The following is a 23,371-nucleotide window of genomic DNA, read 5'->3' as shown; positions in this document are numbered from 1 at the left end:
TGAACTATTTGACATTCTTACCCAATGTTTGAGGGTTCCAGTTTTTCTATATCCTTGCCAGTTCTTGTTATTTTAAAATTATAGCCATTCTTGTGGGTGTAAAGTGGTATCTCATGCCAGTTTTACTTTGCACTTTCCTGGTGACTAATGATGTTGAGCATCTTTTCATGTGCTCCTTGGCTATTTGTAGATCTTCTTTGGAGAAATGCTGCTTGTCTTTTTGTTGTTGTAAGATTTTTTATATTTTTATGTATTCATATTTTGGACAGCATACCCTTATCAGATAGATGATTTGCAAATATTTCCTCCCATTTGGTAAGTCGTTTTTTCACATTCTTGATCGTGTCCTTTGATGCACAGATTTTAATTTTGATGAAGCTTTTGGTGTCATGTCTAAGAACTCGACATATCTTACCAAAGTCAAGATCATGAGGATTTATCGCTTTTTATTTATCTTTTATTTTTTAAATTATTTTTGTAAGTAAACTCTACCCCCAGAGTGAGGCTCAAACTCATGACCCCAAGATTAAGAGTCACATGCTCTACCAACTGAGCCAGCCGGGCACCTCAGATTTATCGCCGTTTCTAGTTTTAGCTCTTACATCTAGATCGTTGGTCCATTTGGAATTCATTTTTGTATGTGGTATGAGGTGGGAATACAATGAGGACTCTTATTTTAAAAACAAAATTTCATAGAACCTTCCACATTATACTTTTAATATCCCTTATATTTACACACCACCCCAAAATTCCCTGTGGGTTTCATATATTATTTTAAATTATTCTGAATTGTGCAAAGCAGAACCTACATACACTTAAAAAATAGTACTTATAAATATAAAGATATTGTTTTCTCCATCCATGGACTATATATTGGTGACTGTATATGGATTCATGGATTTCCTTCTTAACTCCATGGTGCCCACTGAGTCAGCAGATCACAGATTTTGTAGAGGAGCATCAAGAGACTCTGTCATGACATGAAGAAAAGGGATTAAGGATGAAGAAAAAGGTAGAATTTCCAAGAGCCCATATACTTGCAGAAACCTCAAGGGAGAAATGGGAGAGGACTGGAAGGTAGGTCACCGGAAGGCAGTGGTGGAATCTGTAGGGGCTACAGAGGACATAGCATTTTCTTCCAGGCAACAAGGATGACTGCAGAGTAGAAGTGAAGTGCCCAGGGGGAATACGTTTGGAATAGGGACGGAGGCTCAAAAGAGCTCGTCAGAAAGCAATGGTGTAAGGAGCTGTAGAGGATTCTTTTCATTTTGGAAGTAATGCCAACGTAATTCTACCTCCAAAGGAGGAGTCCACCTAACTTTAGCATCTGCCCTAGAGAGGGGTAAGGAAAAGGAGCTGGAGACATTCTAGGATTTTATTTCAGCCATAACTAGAATGCTGGTTAAATTTGCATTAGTAAACTATAGTCTGTATCAGGATTTTGTGGGTGTGTTTGGTTGGTTGTCTGCTCATTTCTTAATAAAACTTCCTAGTAAAAAAAATTCTGGTTTTATCTCAGCATGATGAAATTTTCCAACTTTACATGTAGATGAGGGAGTTGGGTTCTCAGTGCACACTTAGAACTTCGGGTGGTGCATTGTATTGGCTTGTGGCCATTGGATGGACCAGGAGCTGGAACACATGGGAGTGACAACCTGGGAGGGAAGGTGTTGGGACTATGGTGCCAACCAGGGCTAAGGATTTCTTTGCTTCTGGCCAGCCCTTCACAGTGCTCAGGCTTATCAGTACTCTTCCCGCCCCCGCCCCCCCCCCCCTTGTCAACTCTGTGTTCAAAGATCTTTAGGGAAAGGAACAAAGGAGAGGATAGATAGCACAAGTGCCTGAGAGCCTGAAGGAAGGTAGAGGTAATGGCCACTGGTTCACATGTCCTTCTGCTTTTACAAGGTGGATTGTCTACTCTTTCCACTAGAAACGAAAGCTACCCTACAAGTGACCTGGAGAGGTATAAACAAAAAGTAGGTCTTGGGTGCTTCTACTTTGTGTTGTTTAGAGTCTGAGTTTGTACAAATGTTTCTTTTTTCTTTTTAACTGTCTATGTGACCTCTGTGACTTTCAGGTGTTACTGGTGAGCAGTAGTCGCCATCCAGACCGCTGGATTGTCCCTGGGGGAGGCATGGAGCCCGAGGAGGAGCCGAGTGTGGCAGCAGCCCGTGAAGTCTGTGAGGAGGTATGCGCTCAGAAAGAAGGGCATGGTAGGACCTTGTAATCATGAATCTGTCATGTCTGCGGAGTTCTTTAATTCATCACCACTCACTGAATAAAGATACTCATGATCACAGAAAGAAGGCATTTAACGGTTACCGTGTGCTTCCTTGATTAAAGGGTGATTGGGTTGTGACATGGTGATGTGTGTCGGACACTCTGTGCAGAGAGAAGGCTCCAGTAGTGACTGTATCTAATTATATCAGACAGTCTTCGGTGATTTCCCATGGAGCTCTTTCAGCATTGCCTCTGTTATCTGGGATAGAAGATCAAGAACAAACAGTTCATCAGCCCTAAGAAATAAGAGGGACAGGCAGTGTTGATAGAAATGGCTCTTTCTCATTAATGAGGAGGAGGAGGAGGCCATTGTTCTCCTCTGCTTCCTGGGTCCTGGCCATAGAACAGTGGCTGAAGCAGCAGTTCTGTCATTAATAGTGCCGTTAGAGAGATAATAGTATCTTCTTTGTTATTAGTCACACACAATATGCAGCATTTATGTACTGAGTTCCTGGGCCATGCCCAGTATATCTTATTAGATCCTCTAGAATAAGTAGTCAGAAGTAAAGTCTGGGACCCTTCGTTCCCTTACTTCAAGGGCTTATGGTTTGATTGGGGAAACTGAGAAACAGATTGCAGTTCAAGACCAGGAGGAAGGGATAACATTCCTCCAGAGCCTGTTGTGGCGACACTGTGCCGTGCTCTGCTTATGTTATTTTATTTCACTGAAGACTCCTGACGAGGTGGTGTAAGTTTTATCACCCCCATTTACTTGCCCTGGCCACATGGCTAGTGCTTTTCTTTATTCCAGAGGGAATTTAAAACTGATTCTAAGGACATATAAAATAGCACTAAGAACAAGTCTAAATCCTACGTTTCTTTTGGGTTCAGCCCTTGGCAGAAGTCCTCTGAAACTAATCTTACCCTTGGAATACTTAAGGAATTCTTCCTTCACTCTGAAGTCCTACGGACTTGTGTTGGCTCATATCCCTGTTGTTTTATCATATATCTGGTGTCTATAACTAGGCTATAATCTCTGAGAGCAAAAAGTGTGTTTTGTAGTTTAAATCCTCCCTGTGTGTGCCCACTACACAGCTAGGTGAATGGAAAGTAATACATGCTTCTATGACAGGTGGAGCAATGGATGGTACAGTAAAAGTCCTGAAGAGATGCCCTTAATGGAAATGATCTGAGCGTAGGGAGCGATCTTGTCAGAGAGGATGTGACAGGCATTCTCACATAGTAAGAATTGGTGTCCTCCTTTCTTATTAGACCCGAGGAGTACGGTGGCCTGGAGGGGCAGATGTGATTCTGCACTCTGCCTTCCTAGGCCTGAGCGCACCAGAATCTTTGCCTGCTCCTTTCTGGAGGCTTGACTATTCACGTAAGTGTGGCAGGGTCAATTGGTGGACCTAAGCTGCGTAACTTTAATTCAGATCAGTTGACTCCTGTAGGATCTAAGGCACCTAAAGCAAAAGTGATGTTTGAAAGAGCTTCCGTGGCAGTTGTAGATTCAGAAAGGTGGTCGGAAGACCTGAAATACAGTGATGGTTCTAGAATAAAGAGAAAGAGAAAAGTTCAGAGACTTTGTGCAAAACTTGCTACTTGGTTTTAGGAGTTGGGGCCAATCTGACTGCCGTACCTTTGTGGAGCACATGGATTTGGCCTCTGTCTCCGGAGAGTTTATATCAGTTGCCGTTACTGTTGCTGGATTCTGAGTTATTACGGTTGACTCATCCGTGGGTTATACACGTGCAGCGAAGATGGAGAGAACTAGGTGACTGGAGTAGAAATGCAGTGAGGGGCAGGAAAGGGTGTAGAGCACCCTCTTAACCCTTTGTTTCCTGGAAGTGCTGTCTGGCCCTTCAGTCCGGTGAGAGGGAGGCTGCACTGGGGGTGGGGCAGAGGGTAGTGACAGCACAGACAACAGATCCTGTCCTCAGATGTTCAGGATCCCTGTTCCCTCCTGTCCACATGGGGTCCCGTGCTTGAAATTAGACCATGCTCGACTCTGAGGAAGTCAGAGGAGAGTCATACCACACCCTGTACTTTATTCCAGCATTATTGAAAGGATAAATGTCTGAGAACTGCTTGCAACTTTAGAATACGGTACCAAACAAATCAAATGTTTGCACAAACAATAAAAATTAGTGAAATGTCATTACAGAAACAAACATTCCAGTGGCTTCTATCAAAATAAAATAGAGGGGACGGTTTTTCCAATTCCACATCCATCAACAGAGTACAAGACTTGGAATCAGAGAGGATGTAATATAATATATATGTTGTGTTTTTTTTAAATTGCCGTTGAAGGGTAGCTTTTGTAAGCAGAAATCGCTATTCCGGGGTTTACTTAGATTTCAAAATGTTATGACTTTTGTAAAGTGCACTTTCAAAAACTTAGTTTTTTTTCATAATTCTTACAGCTCTGATTGCTCTATATATAAACATAGGAGATTTTACTAGTCACTTTTGGATAATACTAGAAGAGTTAATTGAAGAGCTTCAGATATTTCAAATTGGATTCATACAGCTAAATAGAAGTGCTTTCTAAAGAACTTCAGTTGTCTGACTTAAAAAATAAAAATCTGATCAAGCTCTTCAACAAAATGTCCTGTGAATATCATATATTAAACTTACAGGCTCCTGGCTGGCTCAGTCAGTGGCTCATGCGACTCTTGATCTCAGGGTTTTGAGTTAAGCCCCACGCTGGGTGTAGAGAGTACTTAAGTAAACAAATATTTAAAAAAAAAAACAACTTACAAATGAGGTGAGTCTTAGATTTTTTTATTCTCATAATATATGTAAACTTACTAAGATTTTCAACTTAAAAACACAAGTCAGAAAGAAATTATTCAATTATATTTTCAAAACCGAGGTTACAATCTAATAGGCCAAGATTTTTTGTTTTTTGTTTTTAAGTAATCTCTATGCACAATGTGGGGCTCAAAACTCATGACCCTGAGATCAAGAGTCGCATGCTCTGCTGACTGAGCCAGCCAGGCGCCCTAGGCCAAATTCTTTTACACATTACAAAATCATAAAATATGTCTGCACTCCTTCTTAACAGAGAAGTATCTTACGATTTTGATTCTCTTAAACATTTCTGTATTTCATTCTAAATATTTCCAGGATTGAAAGACACCCACCAAAGAAACCAGGCCCTCCCTGTTAAGTGAGGCCAAGACTCTTGGGTGGCCTGGTTGGAAATGCTGATCTAGTCCACTGTTGCTCTATCAAGACTCTGTAACTTTAAAAGGCTGGTGGTCGTAGAGTCCACACAGGGCTGGAGTGTGTACCGAGCGAACACTCTGCAGTATCTGGCACACCTGACTAACTTTATCCTTCAGCCTGAAGCTCCTTCGGGCTCCGTCAAGTCTTTGATAGAGGACTCACTGTTTTTCCTGCGTGTTTCCCTTGCGGTCTGTACTTCTAGCATCGTCGTGTCTGTCATGCTATGATACTGCTTGATTAATTGTCTTCTGTGCTAGACTTTACACCTGTGTAGTCGTGTACCATCCTTTTTTGCTCATTGTTTAATCCTCAGTGCTTAACACATAGCAAGTACCTAACAAAATAAACGTTTCAGTTATTGACGGGACTACTAGAGCAGCCCCATAAATACGAGGGAGGCCCTTTTGGGTTGTCAGGACTAAACACACCTGTAGGTCTCTCAGATAAGGAAGAATACAGCAGGGTCACAGCAGCTGTCCAGCCAGGCCGCGCAGGACTAGAAACTTGGGTCACAGGGCGCAGGCAGGCCCCACCCACGGTGGCTGGACCGACAGCAGGAGTGCAGTGTGGCCCCTGTCTTCCACGGTGGATGAGCTGCCTTTCTAATCTCTCCTCAGCCTCCTGGCTTCTGCTCGCTGCTTTCTGCATTTTCCCTCCTGAGTGCACCATTTACCTGTCTGCGCATCTCACATGCAGCCTTCCCAGCAGAGATGACCTGACCTGTGGGCGCAGCTGCCAGGCGACATTATCAGCTCCTGGCCATTTTGAGGATGTTTGCCTTCACTTTGCTTCGGTTGCTGATCTCTTAGTTCTCTTGCTGTGCTCAGAGCACCGAGCTCAGGTGCTGCGCAAGAATGGCAGCTCGCGCTTCAGAACACCTGCAGCAGCTTTACTTCAAGGATCCTGTGTATGTAGTAAAAAAATATTTACTAACACAGGAAAATGTTTTTAACACATTCCTAAGTGGTCAAAGCAGACTATTAAGCAGTATTTATAATATGAAACCATTTACTGGAAAAGAAATGTGTGTGTCTGTTTGTGTAGAAAAATAAATAACACTGCTTGCACACCTGCTAGGTGCCGAGCTCTGTTCTATGCGTTTTGCAAATGTTGCCTCATTTAATCCTCTCCAGACCCTATGAGATAGTGGAACTGTTACTGTCTGCATTTTACGGGTGAGAAAAAACAGGTTCGATGAGATTAAGTAGTTTGTCCAAATTGCGCCCAACCAAGGGTGCTCAAGGTAACATTTGAATCCAGAACATCTAGTCTCAGCACCTGCACACCTCTAAATGCTATGCTCCTTGAAAGAATGTCTACCAAAATGTTCACGGTGGTTATCTTTGGGTTAGCTCAGAGATTATCAAGTTTTCTGCATTGAACATATATTTATTTTATCACTAGAAAAATGTTCTGTGTCAACATGAATGGAGTGAAATTATTAAGTAGTCTGTCATGGCCTTGTTGGGCCAAGATACCATTAAACTCAGTCTGTTCGGAGGCTTTGTTTAACCCAGCTTAAAAATTTCAGCATATTGGCTGAATTTCAGAAACCAATAAATCTGTAGCACTTGAAACATTGGCAGTCACATTTCAAGGGCTAAAATACTCCCTTTTGGAAACGCCTCCATTTTTTAGCTGCTTATGGTCAGAATCCTGTTATAGTGACCACTCAGAGAGTGAGAGGGCTGGGGCTCTCTCCCAGAGCCACCCAGGGGCCATGGTAACAGTGCATCTCCAGCCCAGGGCAGCAAAGGCTGGTGTGAGCCAGCCATGTGACACCCTCTGTAATCAAAAAGAAAAGCACCTCTTTGTGTAGTTCTCAGAGCTATTCTTTCTTGCTAATTCAATAGGAAAGGTAAAACTGTTGGCTGACAGGGAGAGGGAGAGAAACTAGATCTGAGACCGTTCTGTCTCTGTTCATTTGTTTTATTCCCCATTCTCACCTCGGGTGAACCCACAGCGTTATCACCAAGATAAGAACATCTGAAAACAGAATCGGGAGAAAAATGTGTGCGTACCTTCCAGTGTGTCCTCTTCAAGGATGACAAAGATGGGTGCCTTCTGCCTTTAGAGAAGTGTAGTCAGTGATGACAATTGAAAATATGTGGCCAAATGCCAGTTCCTTTTATCTGTTGTTTCACGTCTGGACAAGGCCTGTGTCCACAGAGCCATTTCCCGGCATCTGTAAGCAGCCTGATCACGAATCTGTGACATAGGCACAGCTTTAAAAAAAAGTGTAGCTTGTTCTCGGACTTTCTCACTTGTGTCATGATATCACACTGTTCTGCCACTCCTCTGGCTCTTCACCACCTGCCGCTTGCCATATCAACTCACCACCTTGGACATGTCTTCAGTTTAGTGAGGTCTTCTGATACTTCCCTATACTTCTTGCTGCCCTTTCTCAAGTTTTTAATACACTGTACGAAAAAGTAAAAATGTCACGGCACGTTTGACTTAATTCACCTTCATTTAGGAAAGTTTTTTTGAATGGCTAGGTGCCTTAATATACTATCAGGGGTCATGATTGCCTCCAGGGTACAGAGGGGCTTTGTCCTTATCTCTAGCCTTACTGGTCTTACATCATCCTATCAAGAATTTATTGTGACCCTTCCTGAGATCATGGAAGATGCTGTAGTGAACTTTATTTTTAAAATCTATGGCTTTTTTTTTTTTTTTTTTTAAAGAGAGTGCGTGCACAAGCCGAGGAAGGGGTGTTTAGGGAGGGCAGAGGGAGAGAGAGAATCTTAAGCAGGCTTCACACTTAGCACAGAGTCCAATGCAGGGATCAATCTCACACCCCTGAGATCGTGACCTGAGCCAAAATCAAGAGTCAGATGCTTAACCACCTGAGCCACCCAGACACCCCATAAAAAATCTATATCTTCTTGGGACACCTTGGTTACTCACTTGCTTAAGTATCTGACTTTGGTCAGGTCATGATCTCAGGGTCCTGGGATCAAGCCCTGCATTGGGTTCCCTGCTCAGTGGGGAGTCTTCTTCTCCTTCTCCCTCTGCCCCTCCTCCCTGCTCGTTCTCTCTCTCTCTCAAATAAATAAAATCTTTAAAAAAAAAATCTGTATCTTCTTATCCCAGTTCTTGTACTGTGTGTTCCCTGTCTCTGCAAAAAAAAAAAGTTTGTACTCTCTAATATATGTGTCCTGGCGACTAGAAAGCTCCATATGGAACCTCAGAACTATCTCTAAATGAGAAGCAGTATTTCATGGCTCGTGTTATATACAAGTAGAACATTTAAAAAGCCTATAACTACTTGGAAGTAATTTAAGATACTGTTTTGTCACCCTTTCTCTTTAGGTCATAAGTGTTTGACTCTGAAGTGGAGAAAAACATGAAGGCTCTGTGTGGCTGTGTTATATTTTCATCTTTATTTTTTGGCCTCAGCCTGAATTGTTGTGAATGGAAGGTGGGGATAGGGTACACAGAATTTATTATGGAAATAACATGATTCTTTTTAAATCCCAGACTTTAATCACAAAATATATATCAGAATATATTAAAAATATTTTAATCAGTTTAACGAGATAGGTAAAAGGTGGAGAAGTAATGTCAGGGACCAGGGGTCCTCCAGCTCATAAGCTTGTAGGGAAGTGGATAAGCAGTTGACAGTGGGTGTAGCAGTAACCATGTGGGGAGAGCCTGCTCTGGTCAGGGGGCAGTTCCTACTCAGGCCTAGCCATGAGTTGTCATGTGGCAGTCAAGACCCAGTATGGTTCTGATGTTTCAAGAGAATCTTGAAAGCTAGATTCTCATGTGAGAGCTCCTGATCTTTTAATATAGACAACTAATTTTTTTTTTAAATATTTATTTGAGAGAGAGAGCACGAGCAGGGGAGGAGCAGAGGTAGAAGCAAACTTCCCACTGAGCAAGGAACTCAGAACAGGGCTCGATCCCAGGACCCCGAGATCACAACCCAAGCTGATGGCAAATGCTTAATGGATTGAGCCACCCAGACACCCCTAATTTTTTTTTTTTTTTAAAGACACAGAAACACATGGGGTGGAAGGTGGGGGAGGGGAAAAGGGAGAGAGAGAATCTTAAGCAGGCTCCACACCCAGTGCGGAGCCCAAAGGGGGCCTCGATCTCATTGACCCTGAGATGATGACCTGAGCCAAAATCAAGAGTTGGAGGCTTATCCGACTGAGCCACCGAGGCACCCCTAGGCAACTAATTTTTAAAAATTGTTTCCAAAACATTAGTCAAAAGAATACATGCATATGGATTAAAACAACAGTAGTAATACTAAAAGGCCCATAATGAAAAACAACCAGGGCTGCAACGTCGGGCTCTGTGCTCAGCAGGGAGTCTGCTGGAGATTCTTTCTCTCTCTCTCTCAAATAAAAATAAATAAATCTTAAAAAAAAGAAAACAACCAAAACATGTGTTCTTAATGAAGTCAATGAGCTGTGTTTCAGATTTTTACTTTATTTTCAACTGTAAAGTGATAAGCTCCAGCTTCTTTGAAGAAGACGGTTTTATTTTTCAGTCTCCTAAATGATAAGTAAAAGCAAATAAAGGTTTGTTTGTTTGTTTGTTTGTTTTTGCAAATAAAGGTTTTTAATCTTGGCAGTATTTCACTGTTTAATGGAAATGTTAATATGAGAAAATACATCCAGATGTAAATGACTGTAAATCAAGAGAGACCATAAATCAACCTAATTTGTTGAAAAGCAGGTTTCATTTAAATACTGTTCTCTGAATTTCCAGGATTTAATTTTTAAGAAATTTAAAATTACATGAATATGAGCTGTTAATGATAAGGTATGGCTATGTGCACCTATAGATTTATCTTAAAAATAGGTATAAAAATAGGCAAAGAAGTTTTCTGTACATTTGAACTTTTTCAAAATAAAAAGTTGGTCAGAAAGAGTCATAAGTGCTTATTATGTGCCAGCTATATTCAGATCTTGAGGAGGAAACTATGAAGTACGATATGCTGGATTCCACTTTCCTTAAGACAGATTGTGTTTTTGTTAAGTACTATCGAGTCTTTATTTTTATTTGGGAAAGAAGATATTTTTAGCTCATTTGGTCACAGCATTATAGAATGCAAGAATCATCATGTCTCAAAACATCTTATTCTGATAGTTAATTCCTTTTAAAGATTTTTTTTTTTTTAGGTTGGGGGCAGAGGGAGAGGGAGGGAGAGAATCCCAGGCAGGCTTCACACTCAGCACAGAGCCCGACCCTGGGCCCCATCTCACGACCCTGAGATCATGACCTGAGCTGAAATCAAGAGTTGGACGCTCAACCGGCTGAACCTCCAAGGCACTCCCCTTTTAAAGAATTTAATAGGAAATGTGGTTCAGTGATGAAAACTTTCAGGAAATTTTTGTTTACCTAATATGGACGTATATTTTTGCATGTGGAAGCATCTTTATTCTGACCTCGTAATAAAGCATATATACAAAAAGGCAGTAAAAGAAGAGCTCTTCCTTAGAAAAAATAATTTTGAATATATAAAATGAACAGAGAAAGCATACTATGTTTTAGTGTGGAAACCTGTGTGAGGCTGTTTTATGTTAGAGGACAGAATGAATCCTGCAGATCGCTGGCAAAGGCCCTTAAGTAAATCCGTATTGAATCTCCTGTTTCTGGCAGCTGAGAACTTGGAAAAGGCCTTTCCTCTCAGTTACAGTTCAGGGATGAAAGGAGACCTTGGCATAGACACCACCTCCAGTGAAGGGCCTGGGTGAGGCGTGTTGTGCTAATCCTCGTGCTCAGCTTTTGCTCTGTGCTCACGTGGCCGAGAGTGTAATTCAACTCTGGCCCTAGAGCTAGGAGGCCTCTCTCTTCTTTCAGAGGAGGGCACCTCTCCACTCTTACGAAATGGGAAACGGCTCCTCCTGGGTTACTTCCATGATTACTTCTAGGGTCAGCCTTAAATGATGGACAATTTTGGGGGCACCTGGGTGGCTCAGTCGTTAAGCGTCTGCCTTCAGCTCAGGTCATGATCCCAGGGTCGAGCCCCGCATCAGGCTCCCTGCTTGGCGGGAAGCCTGCTTCTCCCTCTCCCCCTGCTTGTGTTCCCTCTCTCGCTGTGTCTCTCTCTGTTGAATAAATAAATAAAATCTTTTTTAAAAAGTGACAATTTTTAGTGACTGTCATTTTGGCTTTTGCAAAAATACTGCATAGATACTCTCAGCTTTATGAAAAGTGGTATTCAAAATAACACACATATTTGTGTTAGTGAGCATTTTAGTTTAAATATATAGGTGCTTTAGACTATGAATTTCCATTAGAGTGGTCTGTAAAACTTTTCAACTTAAAAATAGAAACAGTATAATCTGAGCAGTGCTGAGGGGGCGCCTGGCTGGACTAGTCAGTGGACACTGCTCTTGATCTCGAGGTCGTGAGTTCGAGCCCCATGTTGGGTGTAGAGATTACTAACAGTGCTCTTAATCTGAGGGCTTTTGTGCTCTCCTTGTAGCACTTAGTGAGGTTGTTAGCATAGCCAGTTTGATTACTTGATTAAACTGGTGATGACTATAGCTCACCATTTTTCTGATTATGAGAAAATAATTCATGTTCCTAGCAGAATGAAGATCCAGAAAGCACAAAGAGGACAATATATTACCATAATTCCACAGCTGGCTATATTTTCCTCAATGTTTTAATCAAATTTTTCAAACATATAAGAAAAAAATTTAAATAGTAGAACACTGTATACCTTCTTCTAGATCTATCTGTTGACTTTTTGCTTTATCTCTATACATACTTTTTTTTTTGGCTATGCCATTGAAAAGAAGTCATATATATTATGACCTATCACCTCTCAATTCTGTTCTGTAGCATGCATCTTTTTAGAATAAAGCCAGTTCCCTACATTACCACATACCATTGTCACATCTAAGAAAATTCATAATTCCATAATGTCTGTCTGTCTGTCTCTCCCCTAAAAAAAAAAAAAAGAGTCCAGGGTAGTTGTCTAATAGAATATCTCATGTTCTGGTTTTGTTTGATTGTTTCTTCTTGCTGTCCTTTAACTTTCTTCCTTATCCTCTGTATTTATAGCAACTTCGTTTTAAGCAGTGCTGTCCAGTAGAACTTTCCTGAAATTATGTATTTGAACTGTCCAGTGTAGTAGCCACTAGCCAGCCATATATGGCTACTTAAAATTTTAAAAAAATTTAAGATTTTATTTATTTATTTGAGACAGAACAAGCAAGAGAGAGTGAGAGCACACGAGCAGGTGAGGGGCTTAGGGAGAGGGAGAAGCAGGCTCCCTGCTCAGCCTGGGGCTCAATCCCAGGACCCTGGGATCATGACCTGAGCTGAAGGCAGACGTTTAATTGACTGAGCCACCCAGGCGCCCCTACAATCAAAATTTTAAGTTCATTTCCTCAGTTACGCCAGCTACGTTTCAAGTGCTCCTTAGCTGCATGTTAATAATGGCCATCATATTAAACAGCACAGGGCTAGAGGCTTAATTAGATTTAGGATAGACATTTTTTGATAGGTTGCTGCATAGGTGATGCCACATGCTTCCTAGTATTTAACATCAGGAGATGCATAATGTCAGGTTGCCTGGGCATTAGTGATAAAATGTTTGATCAGGTCGTTGCTGACAGATCTCTCTATCGTAGCAGGGCATCTCCGCCTATGCAACAGAATTGCTAAGTAATCTGTTGAGTAATGCTTCCACACTGTGTGAATATCCTGTCTCCCAGCAATCTTTCAGCTAGTAGTTTTAGCATCTTCCGATGATCTTACCAAATAGATCCTTACAGTAGAGACTAAAGTACAATGACTTTCTAATTTTGTTTTTTAATTAGCTGAAATTCTTCTGTAAGGGAAAGCTTTTTTCCTCATTCCTCTTCCATGCTCCCTGCCTTCCCACTTTTTTCTTCTTATTTTATTTTTAAGATAGGCTCCACGCCCAGTGCAGAGCCCAGCTCGGGCTTAAACTCACAACTCTGAGATCAAGACCTGAGCTGAGATCAAGAGTTGGACACTTAACCGACTGAGCCACCCAGGTGCCCCTTTTTTTCTTACTCTAAATACCCCTCTGGGCCCATGGATCTTAATTTTTCTTCATTGTATTATGGTCAGTTACAGTCTTTATTCGCTTTGCTTTAATTCTCAGATTATGCTTTAATAATTGCTTTAATGTCTCAGATTTGGTCAGTGTGTACCCTTTCAGGCAACCTCCTATGTACTTTTGAGTCCTTCCTTGCTCTGTAAATGCAGCAAAGTTATTGCCAAGCTCAGCTTGAATTTTCCTGTCCTAGACCTGTTGTCAACTATTTCTCCAGAGAGTTTCCTTTTTTTTTTTTTTTTTTAAAGATTTTATTTATTTGACAGAGAGAGACAAAGTGAGAGAGGGAACACAAGCAGGGGGAGTGGGAGAGGGAGAAGCAGGCTTCCCGCGGAGCAGGGAGCCTGATGTGGGGCTCGATCCCAGGACCCTGGAATCATGACCTGAGCCAAAGGCAGACGCTTAATAGCTGAGCCTCCCAGGCGCCCCCAGAAAGTTTTCTTTTAGTGGAGAATGTTATTTTGAAACCAAAGTTGGTGCTTGGTGTGCTTACTGATACTAGGATGTCATGAGCTCCTCCAAGGCCCTTTTAGTAGACAGTAATAGAAAGCATACTAAAAAAGAAAAATCGTGATTTCATGTTAATATTTCCACTTCAAATTTAACATTACAAGGGTTTTTTTTCCTTTTATTTGTATTATCTCTTTTAAGATACTGGTTTTTAATAACATTTTAATATTGTTATTGGTTTCTAATAACATTATTTGCTTTTTCATATTATAAAATAATATGAATGTATTCACATCATTGATACTTTCAGGAGAAGTATTAGGAGCCTGACAATGTAAAAAAAAAATTTTTTTTTAGGAAGGGGTACTCTTAGGGGTAGAATTAGCCCTTGTTGCTAATTTGGATTATTTAGGGGTTGGATCTGGGTTGGTTTGAATTGGTAGTAAATGACAAGATGATATTAAAGAGGAAGTAATTGGCACCAGCAGGGAGGTGTCACTTATCTTTTCTTTGTAAACCTGGGTTATAATTTGCTTTACATTAGGGACAGTTACCTAATATAACCCTTCTTTACCCCATTTGGGGGCCACTTTCAGACATAGGGATAGTAAAATAAGTTAGGAAATATGACCTAAGAACTGAGTAGGAGGTTTTGTGTTGGTTCTGTGTAGATTTTTTGTCTGTAGATCTCCTCCATTGTGTGTGTCCTTGAGGTTGGAGGCATGGTGTAGGGAGTACACTGTCCTCCTACGTTTGCAAATGATTGTTTAGATTGGAGTGGTTCTCAAGCTTGTCATTTGGATTCAGGCTTAGATTGTTAAAACCAGGTTTTCCACCCACAGAAATGTGTGGCAGGAGTTTGAAAAGTCACACAGGATAGTTCTTGGTGAGACCAGCCTTCTTATTGCGGGTAGTGCAGCACTTCCGGTCCCCTCCAGCCATCATGATAACCAGAAACACTCGTACATTTCCACAGTGCCCTTGAAGACAGTCGCATTTGTGGAAAACCTCTATGTTGAATGATCTGGGAGTTCCTTTTGTCCTCCAGATCCCAGTTGCTTAGTTACTCATGCTTAATTGGTAACTATTTGTCAGACTCCTGCTGTAGGCTTGGTTAGGGTTAGGACTCATGTCCTGAACATGGCAGATGATGTAGAAGGAAAGAATAGGTCATGAATACAGCAAGGTGGTAGAGAGCCCTGACATCCTGGCAGAGGAGTTCGTAGTTAAGAAGGTTCTGGTACTTGGGTACCTTGGTGAATGTGTAGTACTGCTCAGTGACCTGCAAACTCATGGAATGGAGAAAGAAAGATAATGATTGAAGAAAAGTAGTTCTTCCCTGGGCTTTCCCACTTCTAAGTGGAGAGGAAATGGTAGGTGAAAAAAATACATACTCCATCTCACTAGTCATCAGATAAATGCCAGCTAAAATAAGCTGGTATCTTTCTTCTATCAAATTAGCCAAGACTTAGAAAACTAATCTATCCAGGATGATGAAGGAGGCACCATGTATTAAGAGCCTTAAAAATGTCTATACTGGGGGTGCTTAGGTGGCTCAGTTGGTTAATCATCCAACTCTTGATTTTTTTTTTTTTTAAGATTTTATTTATTTATTTGGGAGAGAGAATGAGATAGAGAGAGCACGAGAAGGGGGAGGGTCAGAGGGAGAAGCAGACTCCCCACTGAGCAGGGAGCCCGATGCGGGACTCGATCCCAGGACTCCAGGATCATGACCTGAGCCGAAGGCAGTGGCTTAACCAACTGAGCCACCCAGGCGCCCTCAACTCTTGATTTTGACTCAGGTCATGATCTCAGGGTCATGAGATTGAGCCCCATGTCAGGCGCTGCACAGAGTCGGCTTGTCCCTCTCCCTCTGCTCCTCCACTCTCTGTCTCTCTCTAATAAATGAATCTCTCTTTTTTAAGATTTTATTTATTTGAGAGAGAGAGAAAGCGCATGAGCAGGGGACAGGGGCAGAGGGAGGGGGAGAAGCAGCCTCCTCACTGAGCACGGAGCCTGGTGCGGGGGCTCAATCCTAGGACCCCGAGATATGACCTGAGCCGAAGGTAGACACTTAACCGACTGAGCCAGCCGGGAGCCCCACCCTCTCTAATAAGTAAATCCTTTAAAAAAATGTCTGTAGTGTTTTCAGGGCACCTGGCTGGCTCAGTTGGAAGAGCATGCGACTCTTGATCTCCGGGTCTTGAGTTCAGCCCCACGTAGGGTTTAGAGATTACTTAAATTAAAATGTCTATACTCTTTTGGACACCGTACACCAGTCATTGCAAGTGCTTTCCATTTCAGGACACGCCACACATCTGACATAATACATGTGATTCCCTCCAGCTAGAAAGCTCACCCTGTTCCCTTGCCACCTGGGCACACTTCTTTGAGTTTTCAGTGCAGTCACTTCATTTTATGGAAGCTTTCATGAATTTCAAGGCTGATACTTAGGTGCTTTTCCAACCATCCCATTGTAATGTAAGTTTCAAGTATGTTTCTCCTGTGTATTCTTACTCAATATGGACATTCTGCAAAACAGAAAAGTAAAAAGAACAAATTTAAATTTTTTATATTCCCCACTGGTAACATTTTGGTGTATTTCAACTTCTGTGTGTTTTTGCTTGTCAGCCTTCCAACTTGACTGTAAGCTTCTCAGTGGTATCCTTACATATTGGATATGAACAGTCAACTGGCGGTTCATAAGAAACAGAAAATAAAAAAGAGGAGGCAGGGGTTTTCTGACTTTACTCTTTGCTCTCATTTTCTGTTTTCCCACCTCTTCTCCCTCCTGCCTCCTCTCTTACCATGGGCTCAGAGACCTTGACCAAATCTTGTGACTAACTTTTTGGTTCATGTTTGAGCCCGGCATTTTTGCTTCTAAGTATCTGCAGAGAAATGCTTATTCACGTAAGCATGTACAGGAGGTTCATCCCAACTTTAATGTGTAATAGCAAAAACCAGAGATGATCTAAATGCCCATCAATAGGAGAATTATTCCTCAGTTGTGGCATATTCATATTATGTGTTACCATCCAGCAGTTTAAATAATAAAGGAAATCTACATATCTCAACACGGAGAGCTCTGAGAGACATTTAGTGAAATGAAATGGCAAGTATGATTGATTTGTGCAAAATAAAATCCTAAAACATATTTGTATATGTGCATATGTATAATGTATGTAAATACTTAGAATGGAGGCTGGAAAGAAAACCACTAAACTGATTAGAGTGATTACCTCTGGGGAGGGAAGTGGGACTAGGAAGCCCATCGGAAATTTTACTTTGTCTAAATTTTGTTGTTTTTGTTTCTTAAAACCCATCACTTTTTCCAGACTCTGGGCATAAATGTGAAGGCATCAAGCAGTTGTGAAAGTCAGTAAAGTGCTTAACTGTATAGCCACAATCCCCCACGGATTTCTAGAGAGATCTATTTCAGCTCAGAAACGTTAAAATTAGACTTGCTGAAATTCTGTTCTGTATTGTCTTCTCCTGCAAGAAAGTGGTAGCCTCTGGTGGTAGCCGTGGTAGCCACCAAAGCTTCAGTTGGGTTTTTGTTTCAGTCTTTGATGCAAGCTTATTTTTAGCTTTGCAACCTGATCTTGCTATTCTTCAATTTTTTTTTTAGATTTGAATTAAAATGATTAGTGAAGATAAGGTAGTTGAGTTGAGAAAGGGACTGATTCACATGGAGGTAATTTAGACAGTTTGCTGTTTCCAGATGCCTAGATTAATCTTTAAAGGAGTATGAGTAGAAGTGATCCATGAAAAAAAGATCAAATGTGCTCATCAGCCTGAGAACTAAAGAATATTGCTGTCAGATATATTTATGTGAACTCTTTTATTGGTTATGTGGACAATTACGACTTTAGAAACGGTGTGCTATTTATTGTTGCCTCACAAAACCTGAAACAAAACTAATCATGTTATCTCACAGTTTCTGTGAGACATGAATTCAGACAAGGTGCAGCAGTGACAACTTGTCCATGATAACTTAGCTGGAAGAATCAAAGGCTGGAAGCAGGATACTGTTGGGGAAAAAAATCTTGAATGACTTTTCTCCTGCATCTGAGTGTCTTTGCTGATTCCTCTCTTAGGTTTGAATGTCCTGGAATTGTCCTTTTTCATTTCTTTCCTTGTCTGTCTTCCATATCCTCCTTGGTGATCTGGCCCAGTCTCAAGGTTTTGAATGTGGGAGGTGGTTAGTGGGTGGGTAGGTAGATGCACATTCATCCCCAACCACAGCCTTCCTTAACCTGCCTACTTGGTATTTCCCTTTGGTTGTCCAGCTGGCAGCTGAAACTTTTTTTTTTTTTTTTTAAGATTGTATTTATTTATTTGAGAGAGAGAGAGATCACAAGCAGGGGTGAAGGGTAGAGGGAGAAGCAGACTCCCCACTGAGCAGGGAGCCCGATGTGGACTCGATCCCCGGACCCTGAGATCACGACCTGAGCCAAAGGCAGACGCTTAACCGACTGAGCAACCCAGGCGCCCAAAACTTAATATACATAAAGCTAAACCTGTGATTCCAGTACTTCTCCTAAACTTGCTCCTCATCTCAGTAAATTTAACTCCTTCCTTTCAGTTGCTTAACCCAAAAAACCAGGAGTTATCCTTGATTTCTTCCATTTCTCACACCCCGTATTTAGTTTCCCAGCCAGTCCTGTTGACTCTACCTTCAGAATGCATTTATATCCAGAAGCCAGCCACTTCTCACCATCTCTGTTAGTACCACCTTGGTCCAAGTCACTGTCACTTCTCCCCCAGTTCTTACGTCCTTCAGGCTGTTTTCAACACAACAGGCGAAGTGATCCTGTTAAAAGAAACCAGGTTGCAGCACATCATGTCACTTTCTAAGCTGAAGCCCTTAGAATGGCCTATGATCTGGCTTCCTCTGGGACCTCATCTCTCACCTCTCTCTTGCTCACTGTGCTCCACCCATACTTGTAGCCCCCTTGCTGCTCCTCTAAGCCAGACCTTGTTCCCCTCAGGGCCTTTGTACTTGCTGCTGCTTCTGCCTAATCATCATGGTATTGACACGGTCCCTAGATACTGAATCTGCAGGAAATAGACCATCCTGCTGGTTTTTCCTAATGGCTTAAATGTATGGCAGTTGCCTTTTATTGGTGATGAAATGTCGTGGTATTGAGAATGGGAAATTAACAGTTTCAAAAAACCGATATAATCTATTATACTGTAAGTAGCAGGTCCATGCATTTATATCTGTGCCAAATGAAATGCTGTTTTTCATCCATCTACCTGCGTTTCTTGTTCAGCCAGATCTTGCCACACTGAACAGTCCTGTCCTTCAAGTGGGGTGGCAGTTGTTAGAAGATCCCTTGAGGGCGCCTGGGTGGCCCATTCGTTCAGCATCTGCCTTCGGCTCAGGTCATGATCCCAGGGTCCTGGGATTGAGCCCCACATCAGGCTCTGTGCTCAGCGGGAAGCCTGCTTCTCCCTCTCCCACTCCCCCTGCGTGTGTTCCTTCTCTGTCTTTTCTCTCTGTCAAATAAATAAATAAAATCTAAAAAAAAAAAAGAAGAAGAAGATCCCTTGAACACCTCTGAAATGTTCATTTGGCTTGATTTCTGTTCCTCTTTATTCCCTTTTGGGTTGAGGAGTGACTTGAGGGCATAAGTGGGCAGTCTGGGATGCCCACTGAACAGACTGTTCTGTCAGTTGAGAGAGCTGGTAGGGCTCCACGTCAGGCCCCAAAACCAGATAGGTTTTGGTTTCACAGTACGCCATAAAAACACGCAAAAGGGCTTTTTAGTACTGAGAGTGAGGCAGTTAAAGAAGGGAAGAGTATCGTTTTCAAGCAAGAGCTCCTCTGTGACATACTCTCACTGAGATTTATGAGAGCTGAAGGAAAGACGATCAACTATTTATGGCTGTGTGAGCAGCAGAGTTCTGGGTGCAGAACTCAATGAGGACATCACTGAGAAGATCCACAGGCTTGAGAAACCTGACGGGGAGTGTGCCTGTCAATATGAGGACTATGATGTTAAGTAGAAATTATTTTTATAGAGTCATAGAATCACATTGTTGGAAAGGACATCAGGAGGTTATCTGGTTTAAACCTGCACTTTTGGTCAAGCAGAGCTAAACATCTACACCATTCAAGCCTTCAGTTTTCTTTTTCTTTTGAATATATATTTATAAAAGATACTAACTCTTTTATGTTATTTAAGTAATTTTTTAATGTCTGGTTTTTTTAAATGACTTTTTTTTTTTTTAAGATTTTATTTATTTGACAGAGAGAGACAGAGGGAGAGAGGGAACACAAGCAGGGGGAGTGGGAGAGGGAGAAGCAGGCTTCCCGCTGAGCAGGGAGCCTGATGCGGGGCTCGATCCCAAGACCCTGAGATCACGACCTGAGCCAAAGGCAGACTGTTAACCGACTGAGCCACCCAGGCGCCCCTTAAAATGACTTTTAATGCTATCCAACAAGATAACCACTGCATATACCTATCAGAATAGCTAAAATAGAAGCTGCATGGTGCCGTTTAGCAGCAGACTGAGGGTGAGAAATGTAGTTGCTTGCTGCTTTCAAATAAACTGTTCCTCTCTGTTGGGCCAGTTGAAAATATGCAATATTAAAAATGCTCAGGGCAAGATCACCTTTATGGTGATATTTAACAATTTTGAATTTTTTTGTCATTTCAAACTGAAATTGCCAGTTTGCCTTTAAAATGAAGATTAGATTACTGTTAAGAAAACCTTTTTAAAGCCGGTCCTTCGAACTGATTTTCCAGATTTTCAGGTAGTCTAGAAGGCAGATTTATATAATGCCCTTTCAGTAATTGTAAATTCAAAAAACAATGGAAGGTTCCATTTATATAAGCTTGCCTGCCCTCCAGAAGGTGTCTTAATTTATTCTCTCAGCAGCAGAGATGAGGAGGGCATTAATATGTTTGGTATGTGCACAGGCTTTGGAATCAGTTGCCTACATTCACATCCTAGTGCTGCTGCTTAATGGCACGGTATTGGCGAATTATTTATCATCTCTAAGCATTGGTTTTCTTACCTGGAACAGAGGAACCATGATAATACTCGCTTTATAGGTAGACATTTAGCAAGAACTCAAATATTAGCTATTAACACTAGAAAAGAGGAGTAACTTGCCCTGAAACCACACAGTGGAACATGACCTGACCACACAAGAGTGTTTCCAAAAGCCCTGGGCTCTTATCTCCCCACTCCTCCTCCACCCTATTGCCCTCATCAGGAGGATGCTAACAGATTAACGAACCGTATGAGCCTTTTAGGTTACTTTGAATACATAGTTAGGAGAGAAACTAGATTTATATTTTTGGCATCAGATTCATTTAATTTTTTGTTGCTTTAAAAAAAAAAAAAAAAACCATGCTCACATAATTGGAAAAAATCCTGCTGGGGCACCTGGGTGCCTCAGTTGGTTAAGCGTCTGCCTTCGGCTCAGGTCATGATCCCAGGTCCTGGGATCGAGCCCCTGAATCGGGCTCCCTGCTCAGCAGGAAGCCTACCTCTCCCTCTCCCACTCCCCCTGCTTTTGTTCCCTCTCGCTGTGTCTCTCTCTGTCAAATAAATAAAATCTTTTAGGGGCACCTGGGTGGCTTAGCCGTTAAGCGTCTGCCTTCGGCTCAGGTCATGATCCCAGGGTCCTGGGATCGAGCCCCGCATCAGGCTCCCTGCTCTGCGGGAAGCCTGCTTCTCCTTCTCCCACTGACCCTGCTTGTGTTCCCTCTCTCCCTCTGTCTCTCTCTGTCAAATAAATAAATAAAATCTTAAAAAAAAAAAAATCTTTTAAAAAAGAAAAAAAAATGCTGCTGTCTTCTGTAGCATATTTTGTGAAGTCTCAGCCTGAGATGGAAAGGAAGGTACCTTATTTTTAGATTCTAAAATAATATTTTTTCCTGCAAATTTTCAGGATTGACATTTTTTTCCCAATATTATAAAATTTTTCAAACTCACTGCCTTATTAAAAGAATTTTATTGTAAACACCTGTATGCCCAGCAGCTACATTCTACCATTAGCACTTTACTTTAGTTGCTTTATCACATAATCTATATCTGTTACTGAAACCTTAAGAAATAACCAGTAATCAACAACAAAAATCATTTATCTTGCCATCACCTAAAGATAACCTTTGTTAACACTTTGATAATTTCATACATACTTATCTATAAATATGTGTGTGTGTGTGTATTTAAAAATAATACTGGAATTTAGCCATTTCATTGGCTTATTATATTGTGGATAGACATCCTTTTGTGGGAATAGGCTTATATGTGAGTGATTATTTTGAAAGACCTCATAGTCCATCTATAAATTTGCCATAGTTTTGACTATTTTTTGTTGAACATTTAGTTTGATCTAATTTTTCATTATTCTAGACAACATTGAGAAGAATATCTTGGGTTTAGTTGTTTTTGTTGTTGTTCTTTTGGTACTTGCCCAGTTGTTTCTTTAGGATCAATTTCTTGAGGCAAAATTGTTGGTAATATGTTTGTTTTGTGTTTAATTGTCCAATTGCTCTCTAGGAAGAGTACCTCTTTACAGCCCATCTCCATGAAAATGCCAATTTCTCCTACATATTTGCAAGGTACAGAGGTAGAAATTGTATCTTATTCTGCTGATTTCCAGATTTAATTTGGGAAACAATAAACACCTTGAAATAACTCTTGAGTCCAAAAGAAGATCAAACCTGTAGTCTCAGATGGTTCAGTAATTAATCATGATGAAAATCATGGAAAGTGGCCTATAAAATTCTCTTGGGGGAATTAAGAAAATCTTTTTTGCCAAGTATATTTAAGTTTGTATAAACATTTCATTTTGTACACAATTAAAGATTGTATAGTCTTTGTTCATATATGCAAACATGGACTTTTTATTGTTCCATAAGCTTAAGCTTTGAAATTCTGAGGTGTTATCCTTTGTTGTAATTGTGATTTTTGTTTCTCCTTATATTTTGCTTTGTATTTTTCTTTATTTGTTTATGTAATTCAGCATGTAAAGAATGATGGTTGTTTTATATCCATAATGGATCATACCATATCAGCTTAAAATTACCTTCTTTGTCCTGTTTATTCTTTTTGCTCTAAATTTTAGCCTTTTCTGCTTTTTAAAGGGGTGATGAAGGTGGCCATTTTGCTGGTATTACTTAGCCCTTTATTTTCCTACCTTTTTATGTCATTTTGTTTTAGTTATATGTCTTTTGTGACTATACTTTGTTTTTCACTCAGTTTGAAAGTCTTTGACCTTGGAATAATGAAATCTAGCTTTATTAACATTAATTATGATAACTTTTTTTAAGATTTTATTTTTAAGTAATCTCTACACCCAACTTGGGGCTCAAACTTACGACCCCAAGATCAAGAGTAACATGCTCCACTGACTGAGCCAGCTAGGCATCCTAATTATGATAACTT

The 23,371-nt window shown here is 41.0% G+C and overlaps 1 protein-coding gene across 1 annotated transcript in view; it reads left to right on the top strand.

Moving 5' to 3' along the window:
* The window catches only part of NUDT3 (nudix hydrolase 3), a 123,070-nt gene that overhangs the window by 58,885 nt on the left and 40,814 nt on the right, over nucleotides 1–23,371 (top strand). The window contains exon 2 of the mRNA XM_045866722.2: nucleotides 2,078–2,188. Within this exon, the coding sequence (XP_045722678.1) occupies nucleotides 2,078–2,188 (111 nt within the window). The remainder of the gene's footprint in view (nucleotides 1–2,077; nucleotides 2,189–23,371) is intronic.

This window comes from Mirounga angustirostris, unplaced genomic scaffold, assembly GCF_029215605.1.
Source record: "Mirounga angustirostris isolate CCGP_5_RB_7025 unplaced genomic scaffold, mMirAng1.0.hap1 SCAF_8, whole genome shotgun sequence".
Taxonomy (NCBI): Eukaryota; Metazoa; Chordata; class Mammalia; order Carnivora; family Phocidae; genus Mirounga; species Mirounga angustirostris.
This window is presented reverse-complemented; position numbering and strand designations above follow the sequence as displayed.